The 22,009-nt window shown below is 36.6% G+C and overlaps 1 protein-coding gene across 2 annotated transcripts in view; it reads left to right on the top strand.

Moving 5' to 3' along the window:
• The first annotated feature begins 1,503 nt into the window (after positions 1-1,503).
• The window catches only part of LANCL1 (LanC like glutathione S-transferase 1), a 67,295-nt gene continuing 46,789 nt past the window's right edge, over positions 1,504-22,009 (top strand). The window contains exons 1-3 of one of the 2 annotated variants that reach the window (XM_051983625.1): positions 1,504-3,080; positions 4,023-4,119; positions 9,797-9,914. In XM_051983625.1, the coding sequence (XP_051839585.1) occupies positions 2,920-3,080; positions 4,023-4,119; positions 9,797-9,914 (376 nt within the window). In that variant the 5' untranslated portion in view covers positions 1,504-2,919. Of the gene's footprint in view, positions 3,081-3,485; positions 3,723-4,022; positions 4,120-9,796; positions 9,915-22,009 lie in introns of those variants that run through there. The other variant, XM_051983626.1, reaches the window with a different exon arrangement.

Here is a 22,009-nt window from a genome sequence, read left to right on the forward strand (position 1 = left end):
TCCCAATAAGTTAGTTTCTGTTTAAAGAGTTACAACAAAAAGGAACTAACTCCTAATGGAGCCCATATTACTTTGAGATACTTGTAATTGTTCCACAAGGTCTCATCACAGAAGTGCCAGCTTTCTTGAAAAGGTAACAAATCAAGAGAAAAGTGGAGGAAGAGTTGGTAGGTTACTTTTTGTTGATCAATAATTGTGCACCCAAAGCAGACTCTGAGGCAAAGATGCAATATAAACAGGTATGGATTGATTTTCTGCTGCTTTTGCTAATTCTGGCCTGACAAGAAAATAGAGGTTTTCTACCAGTTGGCCCTGTACCTTCCAAATACTGAACCATTTGTTATAGCAAATAGAGAAATGTGGAATATTGTGGGTATGTTCACTTATTTTGGTAGTATATTTTCTAAGGATGTCCACATTAGTGATGGAAGTTGATGCATGTACTACCAGAACTAGCTCCATGTTTGTGAAGCTCCAAAAGAAAGTGAAGTATTTTTAAGATATACCAAACTGAAGGTCTTCAGAGTATTATGCTGACTTCATTGTCATGTCTGTGAAAACTGGACAGCCTACTATTACCATGTCAGAAAATTAAACTACTTCCAAATGAATTATCTCAGGAAGATTCTGAAGATAACCTGGCAAGATATGGTAATAAATCCTGAGATCCTTTTTCTGAGGTTGGATTTGAACTCAGGTCTTCCTGACTAGAACTGGCACTCTTATCCACCCCACTACCTGGCTGCTCATAATTCCAGAAACATAAAGGAAACATGAAATGGTAGAGGCATCTCAATCCTAAATGAAGTATTTCTACCCAACCTGTACTAGAGCTCATGTTTTATATATATAGTACCTTAACCCCAACAACTCAGTCCTCTTTGAGTAAGAAGGACAATTACAGCTGCAATTGTTTTCAAAGTTTTTCCTTACACTGAAACTCAATCTGCCTCTAAAAATTTCATTCATTGTTATATGACAAAACAAAGCTCATTTCTTTTTCATATCATAGGCCTTCAAATATAGTTGTCCATGTCTTTTTTTCAGATTAAACAACTTTTTTTTAACCAATTCTGTATGTGAAAAATTGGAAGTGATTTAAAAATGTTAAAATTTCATAATATATAAAATATATTTAAAATATTTATATATATTTAATATATATTAAAATGTATATTTAAAATACATATGGACATATGTACACATATATATGAGCTATTTGTATTCTAATTATTTAGAGATTACTTTCTACTAAGTTCCCACTAGATTCTTAACTGGTTCTTATTATTCTGCAATTCACTACCTGAAATAGGAATGTTATAATTTTCTGCTATTATTCATCTTTTCTAATGTTAGTTCTAAGCTATTCCAATATCACTTGGTTACTTTTGATGGACTTCATCACTCTTCTTGACATTTTAATTTGCCATCACTCTATCAACATATACTTTTCTCAGACCTTATTCATTTCACTAAAGCTATTTATGTTGTATCGTTCTATCTCCTATTCCCTCTATTAAGTATGAGATGTACTTAAAATAGCATATTCTGTCTCATAAAACATAGGATATTTGTAGAAAGTGTTTAATGATTTTTTTGTGTGCTTAACATAGTATTTTCCTTTTTTGTTTTTAATTTATATTGACAAAAAATTGGTCTTTAATCTCATTTAATATTTTGTGATTTACTGATATTTACAAAATACACATAGAATACCTAATACATTCCCTGAAAACAATTAACTTCTCAAATGACACTTTTTTCTCCTTTACTCAATTCTTCATTCTCCAGTTTATAACAATTTTGTTTTCTGAAAGGCACTATAAGTTATAAGAGCATTCCCAATTCTGTAATTTGTTAGCTATATGACACTGGACTAGTGGCAAGTGATGTAACAACTGGGCAGCTAAGTGGCCCAGATCACTAATTGCTCTACTTGGAATCACAAAGACCTGACTTCACTTCCTGTCTCACTCAAACTACCTGTACAACCCTGGCCAAGTCTCTTAAATTCTTTAAGCCTTCATTTCTTCATCTGTAAAATGAGGATAACAATAGCAGGTAAATCCCAGTGTTGTTGTGAAGACAAAATGAGATTTATAAAAGTACCACATAAAATACTAGATATTATGATGCCCTCTCCTCCTATTCAGTAAACTCTAATGGTTCCTTAGCACCTCCAAGAAAAAATACAAATCTTTTTCCTATCTTCCCATTTTCCTTATACCTTATAACCTTCCAGTACTCGGCTGACCCAGTGACTCTTCTGACACAAGACATCCCATCTCCCAAATGTAGGCATTTTCTCTGGCTGTACCTCATGTCTAGAATGTTTTCTCCTCATCTCAGTTTCCTGGGCTTCAAGTGTTAAATAAAATCCCACCTTCTGCAAAAGCCTTCCCTGATTCTCCCCATCCTCCCCCAATGTCACCTTTCCCCCTAAGATTATTTCCAATTTATATTTAGTTTCTACAGTTGATCCAGGGATGATGGTTCAGTACAGTTGCCTGCTTACTGTCTCCCCCATTAGATCGTGAGTTCCTTGAGGATAGGGACTGTGTTTGCCTTTTTCTGTATCCCCACTGCTAACCCCAGTGTCCGGTATATAATACTTGACTCCTCCATTTTACTGTTTGGACTATATAATCCAATTCCTTGGACTTAAAAATCCAAGGCTCTTTCCAGTGTCTAATACGAAGAATTTGCCGTTGAAGGCTTCCAAGACGTCCCCAGTTATCACGAGGCGGACAACCCCTGCGTGGACCAGTTAGACGATGAGAAAGATGCACAGCTGCAGAAAATTCTTCAGGCCGACCAAGGTCACTTTTGGAGGTAATATTATATTGCGGGTTTGGAGGGACAAACGCAGAGACGACAAATCCGAGGCTGGGTCTGGCATCTAGAAGGGCATTAGGCAAGATGAGGCTGGTTTTACGGCTGTGGAGAGGAGCCAACGCGAGTGACGGCTTTGGGGCTGCGAGCAGGAAATGGAGAACGACTGGGAGCCGAAGAATCGATTTCAGATTCTTGATTGGCTGGGCTACCTCCCGGGGCCGAAAAATGGGGTTAAACTGCACCAGGTGAGGTTCAGAAAGAGACACCCTCGCCCGTGGGTTCCCAAAGAGCTGGAAAAGGGGGGGATTAGGGGGGAGGAGAGCTAAGGGAAAAGAAGGGCCCTAACCGGGGGAATGAGCGCCCACACGGAGTTCAGCCCAATTGTTTTACAATAGGCGTTTAAAAAATGCTTGGGGGCTCCTCTACGCTAGTAGCCCGCCCTGGGAAAGTTTTCCCCGGTCGGAAGTGGGATGCCCCAGCCCTGTCCACCCGGCGCCACAAAGGAGGCCTCCAATGCAGTCACCAGGCTCCACTGCTGAGCTCAAGGAGCCGTCTAGAAGGGCAGCTTACTCTCCGCTCTCGCGATAAAAAACACCCCGAAATCTCCCGCCCCGAGGTGGGGAGGGGCATTGTGCGTGCGCGCAGAAGGAGAGGGGGCGGGGAAAAACGGATGAACTATGAAGCGCGGAATGGGCCATCTCGACGTCTAAGAAACGAGACAGTTAGAAACACCTTGTCTCCGCCAGGCCCGAAAACCTCCTGTCTCTTTAACAAACTGACAACCAGAGGGTGGGTCTCCGCAGGTCGGGCGGGCACTCCCATTGGCCCTTGCGGACAAGAAGTGGGCGTGGGTAGGACGCTTCTGTTATTGGAGTCGGAGGCTACTGGTGAGGAGGAGTGGGTTCTTCATCCCTTTCATTAGGAAAAAAAAAGGCTCACAGGGGACGGGGGCAAAAGGGAAGGAGGAAGGAAGGAGGTTGGGAAGAGAGTCTCGGTTGGTCCCAGGTGTGGGTGTTGAGGGACTCCCCAGCCCCCCACGGGCTCCGGGCGAGGCCCTTCCTGAGAGATGCCCCTACCTGCCCGAGCCTGCCTTGAGTCCCAGCCTGTGCTGACGGTACTGGGAGCAGCCCAGCAGCCGCCCCTCGCCTCTGCACCCCCCAGCGCCCTCTCTCGCCCCTCTCTTGCAGGTTCGCATCTGGCATCATGGCAGAAAGGGCCTTCACGAATCCCTACCCAGATTATAGCAAATCCCAGACAATGGAGTATTTTGACACTTCGGGGAGGGTGAGTTTTTGGCTTGCTTTGTTGTTTTGTGTGTATTTTGGACGGGGAGAGGAATGCGTTGTGGGGAGCCATTTATGTCTTCCCCCACCCCCTCCCCCAGGGCCTTGGTTCCGCCGTTAGATATCCCTGCTGGTAAATGAAGGGAAAGAGAAAAGGATCAATCGATCAAAATATTAAATGCTCTTTTCGTGACAGGCACGTGCTTCGTGTTTGGGGATACTAAAGAATCCTCAGGGAGCTTATCATCTAAATACACCCATCAATAAACACAGATCCCCTGCTATGGGTCAAGCATTGTGCAAAGTGTAGATGGCTTTAAAAAAAAAAAAAAAAAGACAAAATATAGTCCCTGCCCTCAATGAGTTCACCACCTAACAGGGGAGACAATATACACTTTAATTTACAAATAAGGTACGTACAATGGAAATAAGAAAAAAATCACAAGAGAGAAAATACTAGAAATGAGAGAGGTTGAGAAAGGCTTCCTGTAGTCTATGTGATTTTTATTTTGAACTTGAAACCAGCAAGATCAATAGTCTTGAAGAAAGTGTAGTCTTTGAGGAAAGGAGGAAATTTATTAAGTACCTACTATGTGCTAGGCACTATGTGCACATTACAAATAAAATCCTTTTTCATCTTTACAATAACCCTGAAAAGTAAGTTCTCTTATTATCCCCATCTTACAGTTGAAACTAGCGCATTAGAGGTTTAAGTGAGAGAAAGAAGTTAAGGGTACTTTGTGGAGCAGTTAGTAGTACAGTAGGCATGGAGTCAGGAAGGCCTGAATTCAAATGCTGGCCTTAGGTACTCTAGCTGTGTGAGTTACTGGTCTACTTCAGTTACTTAACCTGCCAATTTCCTCATGAGTAACATTCAATTAATCAGTAAACAATAAATGATGGCCAACTGGATTGGGAAGACAGTAATAGCATTTATCTCCTAGTGTTGTTAGCATCAGATGAGATTTGTAAAGCACTTAGCATGCTACCTGGTACATACATAGTACTGGTGTGATAAATGCTTCTTCCTTTTCCTTATCCAGGATCATAATTAATAAAAGAGTCTGAGGGGGGATTTGAACTACAGCTCCAAATCTGTACAACATCTCACTGTCTCCAAAGAAAAACACAAAACAACCAGGCTTTAAAAAAAAAAAAAAATTCAAGTCAAGGCTTTCAGTCTTAATGCATATAAAAAAATATTTGGATTTGTCATTTGCTCTGTAAATATGGAGGATTTTTTTCTGGAAAAACCTGGGCCTTCAATTTTATTCCTGGTATGGAAACTCTTCTAACAATTAAGGAATTTATAGTTCTATCCTTGCTTTGGGATCCCCCATCTTATATGAGTCAAAAGCAAGACTTGAATCCAGATCTTCCTCATTCCAATAGACCCCTCCTTTATTCCCTTTTATCCCTCTCCCTCTTCTCGCCAATCTTCTTTTTGTTAACCTCTCAGGTTTGGAGAAAGAAGTGGTGTTGTTTTGTTTTTTAATGTCAAGTGGCAGTTTTGTTATTTTTTATGACAAGCTTCATTTTTTATGATTGGGGTTTATTTCAAGTTTATGTTCTGATAAAAACACGAGTCTGTTAACACAACATCTGTTAAATACTTCTCATATTCCAGACACTATGCTAAGCTTGGGGAACAATTCTTGTTCTCAAGGAGTTTATACAGACCTGATAGAAGTTTCATCTTTTTTTGGGCACTAAGTATTTAGACTGAAAATCTTATTCTTTAGATTAACCTGGAATTTGGGATAAAGGCTTAAAATCATCCTTTTTGTCCTTAGGTCTTCTGTAACACCTCCCTACTCACTAATGAAGTTGATTAGATATAGATTCTCTCTGGATTGCTTTAATTTACTCTCAAGATCATACAAAAATGAAAACTGAAACTGTGTAGGAAATTACTAGGAAGTATATGTTAATGTCTTATTTGGAGAATGGAATTTTTGGTGAAAAAAAGTGCTTTTAAGAGTAACCAGTTTTAAGAAACTAATCCACAGACATATTTACTGTGGGTTCTTTAAAAACACAAACCAATTTTTTGTTTTACCAGTTACTCTTCTAAGTATAACAATCATATATTCCAATACCATGGGACACTAGAATTTATTGGCTTCTAAAAGTCTTATAGATCCCAAGTTACATATCTAACAGAGTAAGACATGACAAGAGAGTGACATTGACCCAGCCTATACCTATCTGAATCTGTTCCCTCCAAAGTTAAGAGTGAGCTTTTAATTGCCAAATCCAATGACTTTCTCAATCTTTATTCTTCTTGATTTTTGACAGCCTTTGACATACTCAATAGGTTTTCAGGACATTATTCTTTTCTGATTTTTTTTTCCTGTACTTACTTGATCTTTCCTTCTTAGTTAGTGGAGCTTCATTCAAATCACTCCTACTTATGGTGAGTGACCCAGAGCTCTGAACTGTATCCTCTTCTTTATCACTTTACCTGGTAATCTAATCATCTCATAAAAGATTTATTATCTGTCTGCATATGATTCCCAGGTCTATATATTCTAGCATCACTTAGATTATATTAGTCTTTATTGTGGGTTGCCTTTCTGATATCTGGAGCCAGACATCTCCCAACAGATCACACTAAACATGTCTGAAACAAAACACATTTTCCCCTTCCCCAAAAAAATCCTCTCCTCTTCCTTACTAATACTATGGTAGGGACTACCAGCCTCTCAATCACCCAGGCTCAAAACCTCACCATCAGCTTCGTCTCTACTTAGACTCACAACATATATCTAATGTGTTGTCAGATTTTATCATTTCTGTCTCATGTAGTGACTCCCCTATTCCCTTCAGGAGCAAGTAGAAAGTTCCCATTTTTTAAGCTGTTCACACCTTAGCCCCTTCATGCCTATCTAATAATAGTTTCCTTCTCACCTCATGATCCAAATAATAGCACCTCACACATGACAATTCTGTGTTTAGTGGCTTTTTACTATTCCTCATCCCTGGAATGCTTTGCCCTGTTACCTCTGTCTCCTAACTTCCCTGGCTTCCTGAAAGATTAAACTCAAGTCTTATCTTATATAGGAAACCTTTTCAAGTCCTGTCATTTGATGATTTTCTTCTCTCTGTTATTACTTCACATCTGGCATGAATGGGGGGTTTAGGGAAGCCTAGCACTCTGGTGCAAGGACTAGCTGAGCCCTTTTCAGAGTTATTATTCTCACTCCACTTTCACCTGGGGCTCCGACAGGCCTGTAATAACACATGCAGTGGCCTCTTCAGATGGAATAAATAAAAATATTTGGATTTGTCATTTGCTTTGTAAATATGGAAGATTTTTTTCTGGAAAAACCTGGGCCTTCAATTTTATTCCTGGTATGGAAACTCTTCTAACAATTAAGTAATTTATAGTTCTAGCCTTGTTTTGGGATTCCTCATCTTATATGAGTCAAAGGCAAGACTTGAATTCAAGTGGAAGTACCTCTTCAGATGGGATGAACCAGGTGGAGGCAACAAGCTTCAGATGACTGAGAGTTAGGAGGACATTTAATGGAAGCATGGGAAGACTTCCTCCGGCTGAATGGGTGCATGAAAACAGCTTGTTCCTACAGCCATGAAGGCTACTGAAACCAGCACTGTGGAGCATTTGGTCAGACATCTGGGAAATCAAGGTCATCCACAGCCATCTCCACCCTTGTCCTACCCTGAAACTTCAGTGCCTCTGGGAGAAAGAATGGAGCTGACAACTTAGCATAATTGTCTCTCTTAAATCCTGTTCATTTGTGCCAACCCTGGTCCTTTTCAAAAACAAAAATAACTTGCTAATACTTGGAGTTTTTAAAAGTAGAATAGGATGCCAGGGAGGTGTTCCTGGACAGTTTCCCTTAATATCTTTGGAGTGGCTGGCTGATCTCTAGTTAACAATGCTAGAGAGGCTATATATTTATAAGTGATTCTGTGATGCATAAAAAGAAAGGACGGTGATTGTGATTAGAGAAATGAAGTTGGATTTTATTTTTTAAATGTCACCGTAGTGAAAAGGTCTTTGCAATCTTCTTGAAATTTCATAGTTCCATTTAGCAGCTTAAACCTTAACTCTGAATCTAGGCTAACTGCATATAGAGATGTCATAAAAATAGGTCCTGACTTGTTCCATAAAACTACTAAAATATTATTATTTATGTGACATTACTTCATGCCAGAACCTCAACACTAAAGGCCCTAGGATGTGCCAAAACAGGAAAATGGTAACTCACATTCCAGGTTGTCTTATGTGTAAAATATTTTTAAGGAGGAAAATGGTATCTCTAATTTCTTTGATGTTAGATCTTTAATTTTCTACTGTGCTCTGATTTTATTTCAGTTTTTACTTTGCTTTCTGGTATTTCACTATAAAAAGTTCTATATCACTGAAGCCTTTTTTCCCTTTTTCCTAAAAAAAAAAATTAAAAAAAAACAGAACATCACTTTTGTGCTATATATCCAAGCCAGATTGCCCACACCCAAAACAATAATCACATTTATTACACATTACCCATTTCCTGACAGTCCCCAGAAAACAAAATGAAACAAACAGGAAGAATTCTAAAAACATTAAAACACAGGGGATCTGGCCTCAGAGATCTGTCCTCTTTAATATGTTAACTCCAAAATTTCACTTTAGTCACATAAATTTTGGAATGTATCTCAAAAGGGGTATTTTAAGAATAAAAGGGAGTCTTGACATTCTTACTGACTCATAAGCTAATCTTTGAGAGTTTCTTCTGATTATTCCCATATTATTAATTATTTAATAACTTCCTCCAAATGAATACTATTTTACATCATAGAATAATTTTATTATACATTATAGGCTAGGCAGAAAAACATTTCTCTAACTGATATGTCTCATCCACGGTCTTTGTTATGAAATGAGTTGAATTAAGTATAACTCACTTCACCTGTTAGATTACAGGTATTCATTAGCATGTACTTTAATTGATTTAAAGACTGTTTACATGAGTAAATTTACATAAGTAAATTTCATCCCAATAATATGTAATATTCTTAAAACTTTTAATCTGATGGAAACATAAAGAATATTTCTTTTCTTAGTGAAATGTAACATTGAATATTTGCTCCACATAAATGCAGCAAAGAAGTAAGTGATTTAGGTGTACTTAATTGATACTTGTGTAGCACTGGTAGTTGAAATTTACTTTTTTCTGCCATACTACTTTTAAGAAATTATATATCAGCAAGGTCCACCCAAAATGGCAAGCAATAATGAAACTCTTGACTAATTTAACAAATAAATAGTTCAGCCAAGCAGAGAAATGAAGAAAATCAACTGTCTGCCTGTTTATTTGGAACAAAGTTCTCTTTTAAGTATTCACTATATGTCAGACATAATTCATACTCAGAAAGGCATTACATTTCTAATGGGAATAGGTATTTATATACCATATCAAAGTTTGCACATGACATTTGTCTTGATCCTCATACCAACCTGTGATGTAAATGCATTATCTCCACTTTATAAATGGGAAAACTGAAACAAAGAGAGGTTAGTGATTTCCCCAAAGTTTCATAGCCAGTAAGTAGCAAAGGCAGATTTGAACTCAGGTCTAAGCCTAATACTTAGTCCCTCACACTGCCAGGAAAGTCAAATGGTCCTGTGTTTTATCAAATGTATTTTTCTCCTTTTTTAATATTTACAGCTTACTACTGACTTCTCGCAACGAATAAACAATAGGATTCGAGAGCTTCTTCAGCAGATGGAAATAGGCCTAAAATCAGCTGACCGTCGAGACTGTACTACCTACACTGGATGGGCAGGTATGAAGACTCTGCAAGTTGCTCTTTTTTATATGAAAACAAAAATACTTGCTAATCATTATGTCAGGTTGAATAATTCACTGATTCACTTCTTGTGGCCTTTTCTTTCAAAGAGATGTGATTAGAACATCATTATTAATCTGCTGGGCAGTGCCTAAAAGAATCATCACTTTTGTTTGCATTTGGGGAGAATAATTATAAAAAAATCACAAAGCACAAAGCACTTTAAAGTTTATAAAGCACCTTCTTCTTTATAGTTATATGACAGTCAGTGGAAGCATTATCCATGAAGCTGAGAGAGACTTACCGAGGTTGAGTCATTTGTCCATGGTCACATAGATAGTAAATACCAGGCAGGAGTCAAATCCTGGTCTTTGTATTCCAAATCTAGTGCTCATTCCACCATGGCAAGCCAATCAGTTATAGCCTAACAATATTTGATTTTCCCATTAATTGGAGAGAAAGCACGCACTTTAATTTCACAGATGACAACTACTTTGGAATGGCCTGCTGCAGAAAAGAATTAGAATTCAAAATTACCATGAAAAGTCAGCTAAGAGGCAAACAATTGTGGTAAAGACACTTGGTTGAAGAGCATACTTAGCTACAAAGTATGAGCAGACACAAAAAGTGATCAGATACATGGAAATATAGCTACAGGACAAATTAGTAACACAGAACTAATGGGTCAGTAGTGTTACCCTAGTTGAACCTAGCATTTTAGTGGATATAGGGTGAGGGTTCTCTACCTTAATCTTTCTATTGCACCTAATACTAATCACACTAAGCTTTATCTGTTCTTAAGCTACAAAACTTAAAAGTCTTACAGTTTAGAAAGCACTGAAAGGAAATTTACAAAGATGACTCAAGGGTTATACAGTGAGAGAAGTAAAAGTACTGGGATTTTGCCTAGAGGAATGACAGAAGGGTGTTTTCAAATATTGAAAAAGTGCTAAATTAGCAACTTAAATTTAGAGCACAAGCAAAAACTATACAAAACACCATAAGAAAGGCATACCATTATGTTTTATAGGATTCAAAATTAAAATCAGTCTTAATAATATGTAAGCCTAGAAAAGAAGCTTAATAGTTTTGAAAAATACTAAATTTAGTGAATTCATGTTTTCCTTTTCCTCTGAAAATAGAAAAAAAGAAAAGAAAGAAAAAGAAAGAAGCTTTTTCAGTATTTGGAATTTAGATTAGGCACGGAGACTTTTTCCTCCCCAATACAAGAGTAATTAACTCTTAAAATTAGAGTAACTCATATTTGATGAGAGAGTCACAGTAACATATGGGAGGAAAGGATGGTCATAAAGTTAGGAAAATCTGATTTCAGGTCGGTCTTCTGACAAATACTGGCCATGTAAGTGAAATTTATGGTTGTTTTTCTCTTGATAGTTAAATAAAAACAACAACTCAAGCTCTGATTCTGAATTTCCATTTCCTACCATATCTAACATTTATGCTGCTATTTCATTTCTAAGAAGAATATCTTGGGGAAACAAAAAAAAAAAAAAAAAAGATGTGAAGAATCAATGGAGTGAATTTAAGGGTTGCTAACAAATAACTTTTACATGTAAATCACCAGTTCAGGCTAAATCCAGGGCAATAGTGTCTGATGGTTCAAAGCACCCAAGTAAAATATGGAGCTTTTATTTAAACTTTTGTTTGTCTTTGCCCCTAAAGTCTTGTTGAAACCAATTTTGAATTGTCGTAGAAACTGAAGAATGATTTTGTATCAGTTTAGAAGAAGCTTCTTGGTAGAATCATCTATTTTGCCCATACGTATTTCTTCTATATGCCAAGTTTACTTCATCTTTCTCCTCCAAAACAGCTATAGTATTTGTTGCAACTTAAATAACAGGATGAAACTCGTTGTCACACTAAACATTTGAGTGTGATTTCTGTTGCTAGGTATTTGGTGCTTTTTGATCTTAATAGAATCATCTAAGTAAAATTGTTTATTATTTTTGAGGCAAGCAACCTAATACTTTCTAGTATTTGATAAGTACTTTGCAATGCCTGTGTACAAAGAACCAAAATTTTTAATATTAAAATATAACGAAAACCTGCCATTTATTGTCTTAGACAATATTACTAAGTACCTTTTACTCATAAGAATAAAGTCTTGTTATACAAAATTATTACCTTGAATTTCATTTTATAACAAGGGCATTCACAGCAGTGTTTAAATGAACTCTAAATGTATAATTAAATTAAGTATCCAAATATTATTCATTTACCAGTACATTTTGTATTGTCTTGCTAGAGATCTTATTCCTTTTCTACCTTGTGTACCACTTAATGTCCATGTTATGCTTGATATATAATTGCCCCATTTCCTTTTCTGGGATTATGTGTTGACTGAAACTGATTTTAATTTTGAATCTTATAAGACATTGTGGTATGCCTTTTTTTAAGATGGTAAAGTTTTTGTTCATGCTTCAAATTTAAGGTGCTAATTTAGCACTTTATTCAGTATTTGAAAACACCCTTGATGTAACTCTTGGAAAAAAATAAATCCTCCACTAGGTCTGTGATGACAAAAGTATGGGATATTCTTTTAAGATACAGATCATAATTCATTTATACTTCTTCCTGTGCCCAGTCTATCCATATCTAAGGAATCTGAATAAGAAAACTATCAGAGGAGCATTACAGGAGTCATGGTCTAGAAAAATGAGTTGGAGGATTGAAGGTCATGGTGAGGACAGAGTATAGAGTTAGAGATCATAAGACAGAGAAAAAGAGTGATGAAAGATTACAGTCAAAAAAGGGGACTTCAGTATTCATGAGTGTGGAAGTGGAACATCTGGAAGTAATGACAAGAATAAGGTGGAGAAGTAGGTTATGGGTGGAACTGGGAAATAAAGGTCTTTTAGGGAGTATGGATTGAAATATGGATACTGAAGTGTCCCTTAGGATAAGGATAGAAATTGAAGTGAAGAGAAAGATTTAATCTGGCACTGAACTTATTGAGGGAGAAAAGAGTGTCCAAGTGTCTGTGCTATTGGTAGATACCAGGTATAAGAATCTTGATTGGCTGATAAATTCAGATTGAATAAGATTGGTTGATAAATTCAGATTGAATAATCTCAAAGGGGCAGAGGTCACTTAGTGACTATGGTAAGTCTAGAAATAACAATGAGGAGCAACAAGTGTTTTAGCAGGTCCATATCCCCAGTGCATTGGTGGGTATGGATGCATGTACAACTAGTCCTAGCCAGGGATGCTGTATTATCAGGAGGAGCTGTTTCAGTGAGAACTAGAAGATTGAAAGAGTAGAGAAGGTTTATGATCAAAGTAAGTTTGTGAGCTTTGGAAGAAGCATTGCAAGGAGCACAGCAGAAGGTGTGAGTGGACATGAAATAGATAGTGGTGAGGGGTGGAGTTGAGATTTGAAGTCTTAAATGGGTATTTGAGGTCAGAGGGGTGGAGTAAGAGCAGGCAGGGGAGATGGGATGGACTTTGTGCAGTGACAGCCAGGGATTCGGATTCCTGAGATGGAAGAGTCAGGTAGGCTAGAAGTTCCCATTGTGGAATGAGCTCAGGCAGATTATCAGGGGATGCAGAGAGATTTATTGAGGAAGGTGATTCACATCTTCAGAATTCTTCCTTGAGGTCCACTCTGTTGGGCCCACTGGGTCTATCAGTCAGGAGTAGGCAAAGGTATGGTTTGGGAGGGGGTGAGGGATCTGGTCAAGAGGCAGAAGTGTCAATTTAAGGTGAATCTAAATCTGGAAGTGGTCTCAGTAGCACTGCAGAAGTCCCTAGAATGAGGCCAGAGGTGAGATACCTGGGTCCTAAACTGACACAGGGCTCCCTGAGAAGATTCAGTGTGAAAATAAAGCCAGACATGATTGTTCATTTTTATGCAGTGGTAAAATGAAACATTTTATATTCAAAAAATGTTAGCTCCTTCTTCCCGGGTTATTTTTACCTTCTGAATCCATTTCTTCCTGCACAACAAGAGAACTGTTCGGTTTTGCACACATATATTGTATCTAGAATATACTATGATACATTTAACATGTATAGGAATGCTTGCCATCTAGAGGGAGGGGGTGGAGGGAGAGAGGGGAAAAATCAGAACAGACGTTAGTGCAAGGGATAATGTAAAAAATTACCCAGGCATAGGTTCCGTCAATAAAAAGTTATAATTATTTTTAAAAAAGAAAAGAAAAAAAAGTTTTCGATTCATTAGACCAAAAAAAAAAAAAAAGTTGGTTTTACCCCATATTTGGACTTCAGCTAAAGATTTTTCAGCATAATACTTAGAGGTTCATGCTGTTCACTACAATGCATGAAGTAAAGTTCAAAAAATTCCTCTGTAGAGTCAGGCATACTCATTGCTGCCCTTTATAATGCTGATGTAGAGTCATTCCTAAATACAAATTTAAGTAAGGCAAAAGAAAAAATTTTGAAATTTTTATTTCTAAGACTGAGTTTTTATATTCAACAACTTCTTGCCTTTTTGGAGAAAAAGTAAAGAATGTAATGAAGTGATTAGCGATTTTTAAATAGGCTTCAAACATACTGTTTTTTCCCCAAGTTTGGCACATTTACATACCTGGTATTTTATTGTCTTCCATAAAAGCTGTATACCTAGATTTTGCCTTCCAGTCCTTTGAAAAGTAGAAAAAGTGAGTAACAGATGGTAAAAACTTTATAAGTAAAAAATTCTTTATTATTTTGGAAGTCAACAAAGCTAATTTTAGGTGGTATTCTTGTAAAATTGGAGGATGAGTTTTGTTTATTTTGATGAGGAGAGTAACATATACCATGCAAGAAGTACTGATTTTCAAAGAACTAGAAATCAGTAAAATATACAAAACTAAAAAGACTGAATACATTTTAATTTTTGATTCAGAAAATACTTTAATATTGTGTAATACCACAGAATTATCATTATCAATGTGAGTTATCACTTAAGTAGTAAGTAGGAAAAATGCCCTTAATTGAGAGATCCTCTTGATAGAATACTAGATGTCATCCTTTATTTCTATTTTTTTTAACATTTGAGCACCTCAGAATGTGATGATATATTTCAAATACATTTTCCTGACTTTGGAATTTATGATCCCAATTTTACAAATGGAGAACATAAGTCATAAGTAAACATAAGACAGCATAATATTAGCAGTGTATAGAGCTTTTGAATAATTATTTAAAATAAGGTGCTCAGGCAAAAGTCATGAAGGGGAATCTGAAGGGATAGGCAAGGGTAGAATGTCTTTAAAAAAAAAAGTCTAGGGTGAAAATTTTTAGGATTAAAATTAAACCTTGGAAAGACTCCTATGGTCTGCACCTAAAGAAAATGGAATCTGCTAGCATTCTTTTGTACAATTTTTTTCTTCCTAATCCTGTATTAATTTATTCAATGTGATTGCTGAACGGAAAATTAATTGGGCCAAGACAGGAGCTTTTTCTCATAATTGCTTATGTAGAAAAGGGTTGTTGAGTATCTTCTCATGTAAATCATCACCCAGTAGTCTGAAATCAATCGGTAGCTCTTGCAGCTGCTAATAAGAGATATAAAAATGAACAGCTTCAGCTCTTTTCACAAAAATCCCCTCTTATGAAATGTGGTACAATGAAGTGCAATACTATATCTAGTGATGTATGACATTTGCAAGCAATAGATTTAAGATGTTAGTTTTCCAGTTTAATCTTTCCATACTGTGCTTATAGAATCTCCTTGCCAGCATCCTCCAAATACTTTGGTGGACCATATTTTCAAACTCCTATTGATTATTTCCACCTGGAAGTCATATTATCTCCAAATCAAATCTAAACTATACTAAAAAAACTTACTCTTCTTCCTAACTACTCCATTTCTAATTTTTCTATTTCTGTTTCCTTACTTCCCAATCACCCCAGTTTGTAACCTAAGAATAATCTTTGATTAGTCCTTTTCCCTTACCCTTCATATCAACATCCTAACTTCCATTTCTAATTTTTCTATTTCTGTTTCCTTACTTCCCAATCACCCCAGTTTGTTAGTCCTTTTTCCTTACCCTTCATATCAACATTGTCCTTCCTAATTCCCAAATATCTTGTATATCTGTCTTCTCTTGTCCTTGAAAGTGATCTCTCAATTCTTGGATGTCTCCTAACATAATGAACTCAGGCTTTCCTGACTCCATGCCCAATGCTGTTCCTAAATGATAATAGACAAAAAGATGATGAGATCTTTCATGATTCTCTGTTAGTGTTTTTACCTCCCTCTTCCAAATTACTTCGTTAATATTTCTATTCTATATACATGTATTTTCTTAGCATTTTACATTATGTTTCACCCAGTAGGATGTAAACTTAAGGATTAGAACTATTTTTTTTTGTCTCGCATATAATAGCTGCTTAATAAATGGGGGTCAAATTGGAATGCATTTTTTTAAACTATTAGATGATTTCACTCTTAGATGGAGTGTATAGGGTTTTCAGAGAGGACTAGCATCTTTGGTATGGGGACTTATCAACCCCTTTTCAGGGCTGCTTATCTATCTTTGGTGTCTAACCATTCACTCAGCTCTCACCTGTGGCTCAGAAAAGTGTAATTGCCTCACCTAAATCCTCCACTTAAATCCATTCAAATAAGTCAAGCTTGACATCCCTCTAATGTTACTGGTCCTCTTAGAAAACAAAGGTCAAAAAACAACATTAGATGATATTTTCTTTTCTTTCTTTCTTTTTTTTTTCTGAAGCTATTGGGATTAAGTGACTTGCCCAGGATCACACAGCTAGGAAGTGTGAAGTGTCTGAGCGCAGATTTGAACTCAAGTCCTCCTGAATTCAGGGCTGGTGCTCTATCCATTGCGCCATCTAGCTGCCCAGATGATATTTTCAAATAAAAATATTAGTGGTCCAAAAGGGTCCCAACATTATGATGTCATAAGAGATATTTCTTCCTCTGACTTGCAAAATACATAATCTTTGAGCATCCACCTTATAATTTGGGTCCTAGATGATGTTAACACCAGACTTAAATGTTGTTTGTCCTTCATTTTCTAAGAGAACTAGTGACATCCCTAGAGCAGTGTCTTGACTTCTATGTGAATTGGTTTAAATGAGGCAGAGTTAAGCAGTCACCAGCTTTACTCTTCACCTGAGTCATTGAAATGTAGTGGCAGAAGAAAAGAAAAAGTGGCTGGTGGTGACCAGGTCATAGTGGATGACCTTGATGTCTTTGATGACTGACCAAGTTCAGAGTGATCAACAGTTCTCCTTCAGCCACCCACATGGCCTTTGAAATAAATTATTCTCACAAGCCTGTTCTGCCAGAGGAAGTCTTCACATGCATAGGATAGATGCAAAGTTCACCATAGGTTTGATTGAGGCCTGTTGACTCCTCTCAACCTGATTTATCCCATCTCCTGGAATTGTTTTACTAGGATGTGGCCATTGTATATGCTAGCTTCTTGGAGCCACGGGTAAAAATTGGGTAACAGGTAGGCAGCAAAGGCAAGTAAATAGTTCAGAAAAGGAGTACATCGGTGTGCATCTAATAAAACAAAGACCATGTAGTTAGCTGAAGCAGGAACTGTGGAGCACTTAGAACTTGCTCAAACATCAAAGATATCAAGGACATTTACTATAATGTCATTGACAGGATATAATAGCTGATTGAAGAAGAGGAGGAATCTTGGAAATAAAAATATACTTGGTTTCAGCCATTGTGAATTTGATGTGCCAATGGAGCACCCAGGTGGAGTTAATATTAGTTAATTGCTTATATATTAGTTAATGTTTATATAGAATTTTCCTCATTTTACAGATGAAAAAACTAAGGCATTGAAAGGCTTAAGTGCTTTGCTGAATGTCAAAATGCAAAATTGGGATTTTAAACCACACCTTCTGATACCAAGTCCAGTGCTCTTCTGCCTCCACAGAAATGTCAGAAGATAGAACTGAGTATAGGGTTCTTAATCTCCTGACATAGAAAGACTTCCTTTGTAAGAACTCACACCTTTTAATGTCAGAAATTTCTTAGATGTTCATATGATAATAAATGTAATGGTGTTATATGATAATAAATGTAATACTATATCTGTTTATTAAGAAAATAGATAACGATAAAGCAAATTTAGAATATATTTGTATACATTTGTATTTCAGTAATCATAGTACTTATTATACATGTGATATTTGAATTTTTTTTCAGTCTGTAGAAGGAATTTTTATGATTTTGCAAACACCATATAGTATTCTACTACAAAATCACAGGGGCTTATCAATCATAGATTGGGAGAGTTTAACATAAACTGTTGAGAGTTTAGTAGAGAAATTAGAAATGCCAACTTTAGAGTAATCCATGTAGAAATGACAAAAAGATAAGTAAGGAAAGGGAAGTTGATGCCAGAAAAGGTACATTCAGCATTGTTTATTCGTAAGGTCTTAGCAGTTAATATTGATCCTTCTCAAGCCACCAGATATTGGTTTAAATGGGCCTTAGCTGGGCTTAAACAAACTCTCTTCAACCATTCATCTGCCCATTTGACATGACTCAGACTCAAGGAACAGAGATATGAAAAAGTGATTTGGTTATCAATAAGTAAACAAGATATTTATTGGGCATCAATGAAGGCTCTCTGCCAGGCACACTGAATGATACAAAGAATTAAAAATCATATATAATCTTGTAAGAAAATGAGACATGAACAAGTTAATGAATGTCACTTAAATGCTTAATTAGGGGAATACTATATAATCAGTGTTACTGACCAGACCTATAGAGGCCATCTAGTCTAACTTCTTCATTTTAGAGAGGAAACTAAGGGAACTTAAATGCTTACCAGATAAACACCTGGAAAACAGCAGAGTCTGAGTCCATACCAAATCCACTGTGCTGATATAGGAGATCAAGCAGTGCTGATTGTGTTGCTTATGGGTTCTCCAGCAAAAACTTAAACAGCAATAAGTGTTGAATAAAAATATTTATATATATGTATTTATATCATATCATATATATATTTAAGTAAATATTTGAGTTTATCACTTTTCTAGTATTTCTTTGATTATCAAAGCAAGAATAAGAATATGTCACCTTCTATGTCTTCTCATTCCTTCCTTGGTAGCAGAATCTGGAAAAGACAGGAAAAGGTAAGAATATTTGAGGGTTCCTCCCCAGATGATGATATTTGATTGGAGCCTCACAGTCCATTCTGATGTATCTACTTTCATCAACAGGGATTAAACTTGTTCAGTCATCTAGAAAGCCTAGTCATGCGTTTGTCAAGTACACAATACGGAGGCAGTTCAGTGTGTAGTAGACTTAGGATCAAAAGTCCTGTGTTCCAGTCCTGAACCTGCTCTTTATTGATCACATGATCTTAGCAAACCACTCACCTCCTGGCCCTCATTCCACTCACCAATAAGATGGAAAAGTTGGGAGAGAACCTCTAAGTTTCTTTCAACTCTATCTGGATCATCTGTTCTTAGGTCAGTAAAATGGGAATAATGCTTAAGCTGCCTCCCTTGGTGCATTACAAAATGTAGGAATGTATTTTGTAAACTAAGTTACTGTATGTTAAGATTCTTACAAAGTGATAAGTCACTTGTCTAATTTAGCATGATACTTAACAAATTCTCTAGCTCACTAATGTATTTCGCACTCATTGGAGTTCTACAAGATTCACAAGTTCAATGGAGGAGATTCACAAGTCACAGCTCCCACAATCCCACTCTCGGAGGAGGAGTGAACCTTTGAGTTCACACCTCTAAAAGAACATATAAAAGGACAAGCACTAGAGACTTGGGGAGATTGAAAGCCAGAATTCAGTCAGGAGATTCAGAACCAGGATTCAGAGAGAGATAGAGGCTGAAGCTGGCAGAGGCAAAGGACAAGCTGCAAAAGCTCTTAGAACCAAGAAGGCAGATAGGCCTCTAAGAAAACTAACCGGGCTATTTTGGAAGAGACAATAAAGGACTGAACTTTTAGCAGCTGGCTGCATTTGAGGTGATTATTACACTGAACTGAAACTAAGGCTGCCTCCAGAAGCCCCCAAGAAACTTGCTCACAGAGAACCATTATATTTTAGAGAAGAGAACATTGCAACTTGTATACATTACATATGAAGGAATATTACTCTGTTAATGGTAATTATTTCATGCTACCATGTACAGAACATTGTTGAAAGAAATACTGGAAAAAGGGGATGGGAATGTTGTTCAGAAAGAGAATAGGACCTGCTCTTAAAGGACTTTATAATTTAGTTGGGGAGACAGAATTCATCTATATTCAGAACTGAAGAAACATTGTTTAAAAAGCAGCATATCCACAAGCTCTTGAGGGTGTTACAAAACAGAGGTAATCTAATAAATTGAAAAGGACACTAGCCTTGGGTTCTAGTTCTGTCGCTGCCATTAACTGGGAGACTTTATCTTATTATTTATTACAGTCAAAAGGTATGATCAAAATAAGGCTATTCAGGTAGCTTCCTGGTAGTTTAGATGAGTTTCATTATCTTACATTTATATGACATTGTGGGGAAACACATTCCTAGAATTTCAGATTTTACAGATGATCCAACCTAACTCTTTTCACTGCCCTCCTCCCCATCTTACTGATAAAAGGGAGGCCAGAGAAGTGAAGTTTATTTATCCACTAGTAATAACTGTAGAATTCAAAATTCAGGACCTCTGATTTGAAATCCAGCACACTTTCTGCAATAATTACCAAACTTGATAACTGAAAAGTTGTAAATTTTACATTTTGAATACTCTGCTGTTCCCTGTCTTGGAAATTTTTCTATTTCAATATCATTCAAAATTATCTCAGAGTTCTATACCTTTATGTATAGCATTCATGCTAATTGAGTATCTCCAGTGTCTTCTTTTTTATTGGTACCTATAATGTTAACACAATTTTGTTCTTAGAGTTGATGAAGGAAAGAGAGGTGCTCAATGTAATACTGGAGGTCATCTACAAAGCTGAAGTGGTATTCTGACAAAGGATTGACATCACCAAGTCATATTTATAAAATAAAAGAAAAAGGTTAAGAAATAACTACAGATGGAGTAGCTGGAAGTCACAGTAAATAAGAGTGCCAGGCCTGTGGTCAAGAGGACCTGAGTTCAAATCCAGCCTCAGACACTTGAATAGTCACTAGCTATGTGACCCTAGGCAAATCACTTGATCCTGATTGCCTCACAAAAAAGAAAAAAAAGAAAAAACAAATAACCACGGAAATGCAAAAAAAGAAGTATTTTATAAAGACCACACATCTGTTCTCTTTATGGAGGTTGTTTCTACAGTTATCTACACCCTGTACTACTACGTTTTTTTACTCTCCCATCTTCATGATGTTTATAACATACACCTATATCTCCCATCCTGAATAAAAAACAAACCAAAAACCCCCTTCATTTAGCCCTACTATTCATTCAAGGCAATGTCCTTCAGCTCTCCTTTTTTTCCACTAGAAAAATTTTCTCCACCCACTGTCTCTCCTCTAACTTCTCAATTCTTTGCAATCTGTCTTCTCTCCTTTCAATTATATAATTGAAATTGCTCTCTGCCAAGTTATTAATGATTTCTTAATTGCCAGATGTAGATGCCTTTTCTCAATCCACATTTCTTCTTGACTTCATTGCAGTATTTGTTACAATTATTTACCACCCTCTCCTATTTACTCTCTGGATTTTCATGATATTGCCTTCTCTTGGTTTTATTCCTTCCTGTCTGTCTTGCCCCTCAATCTCCATTTCTGGTTGTTCTTGGATCTCCATCATGACCCAAGATTCTATCATTTTTTGATCATCATTTTTTTATCTTCTCCCTTTTCTTTTTTTCTCAACAATCACAAATTGTATCATCTCTTTACTTTGATGCAAGGCACTGGAGATAAATCTTATACTAAAAATTTCAATAACAGGGCAAATAACCCAATGCTTTGGTTTCCTCATTTCTAAAATGTAATTTCATCAGCCTCATTATAGTAAATGGAGCCATTTTTTAAATGGACCACTCATGAATTGCCCTCACATTTTATAGGATTAGATATTAGGAATGTTTAATCAATAATTTACAGCATATTACAATTATAAAGCATTGTGAATATTTTTAATAATAGCTAGTTACCTCCTTAAAGCAATGT

This window comes from Antechinus flavipes, chromosome 3 (assembly GCF_016432865.1).
Source record: "Antechinus flavipes isolate AdamAnt ecotype Samford, QLD, Australia chromosome 3, AdamAnt_v2, whole genome shotgun sequence".
NCBI classification, from domain to species: Eukaryota; Metazoa; Chordata; class Mammalia; order Dasyuromorphia; family Dasyuridae; genus Antechinus; species Antechinus flavipes.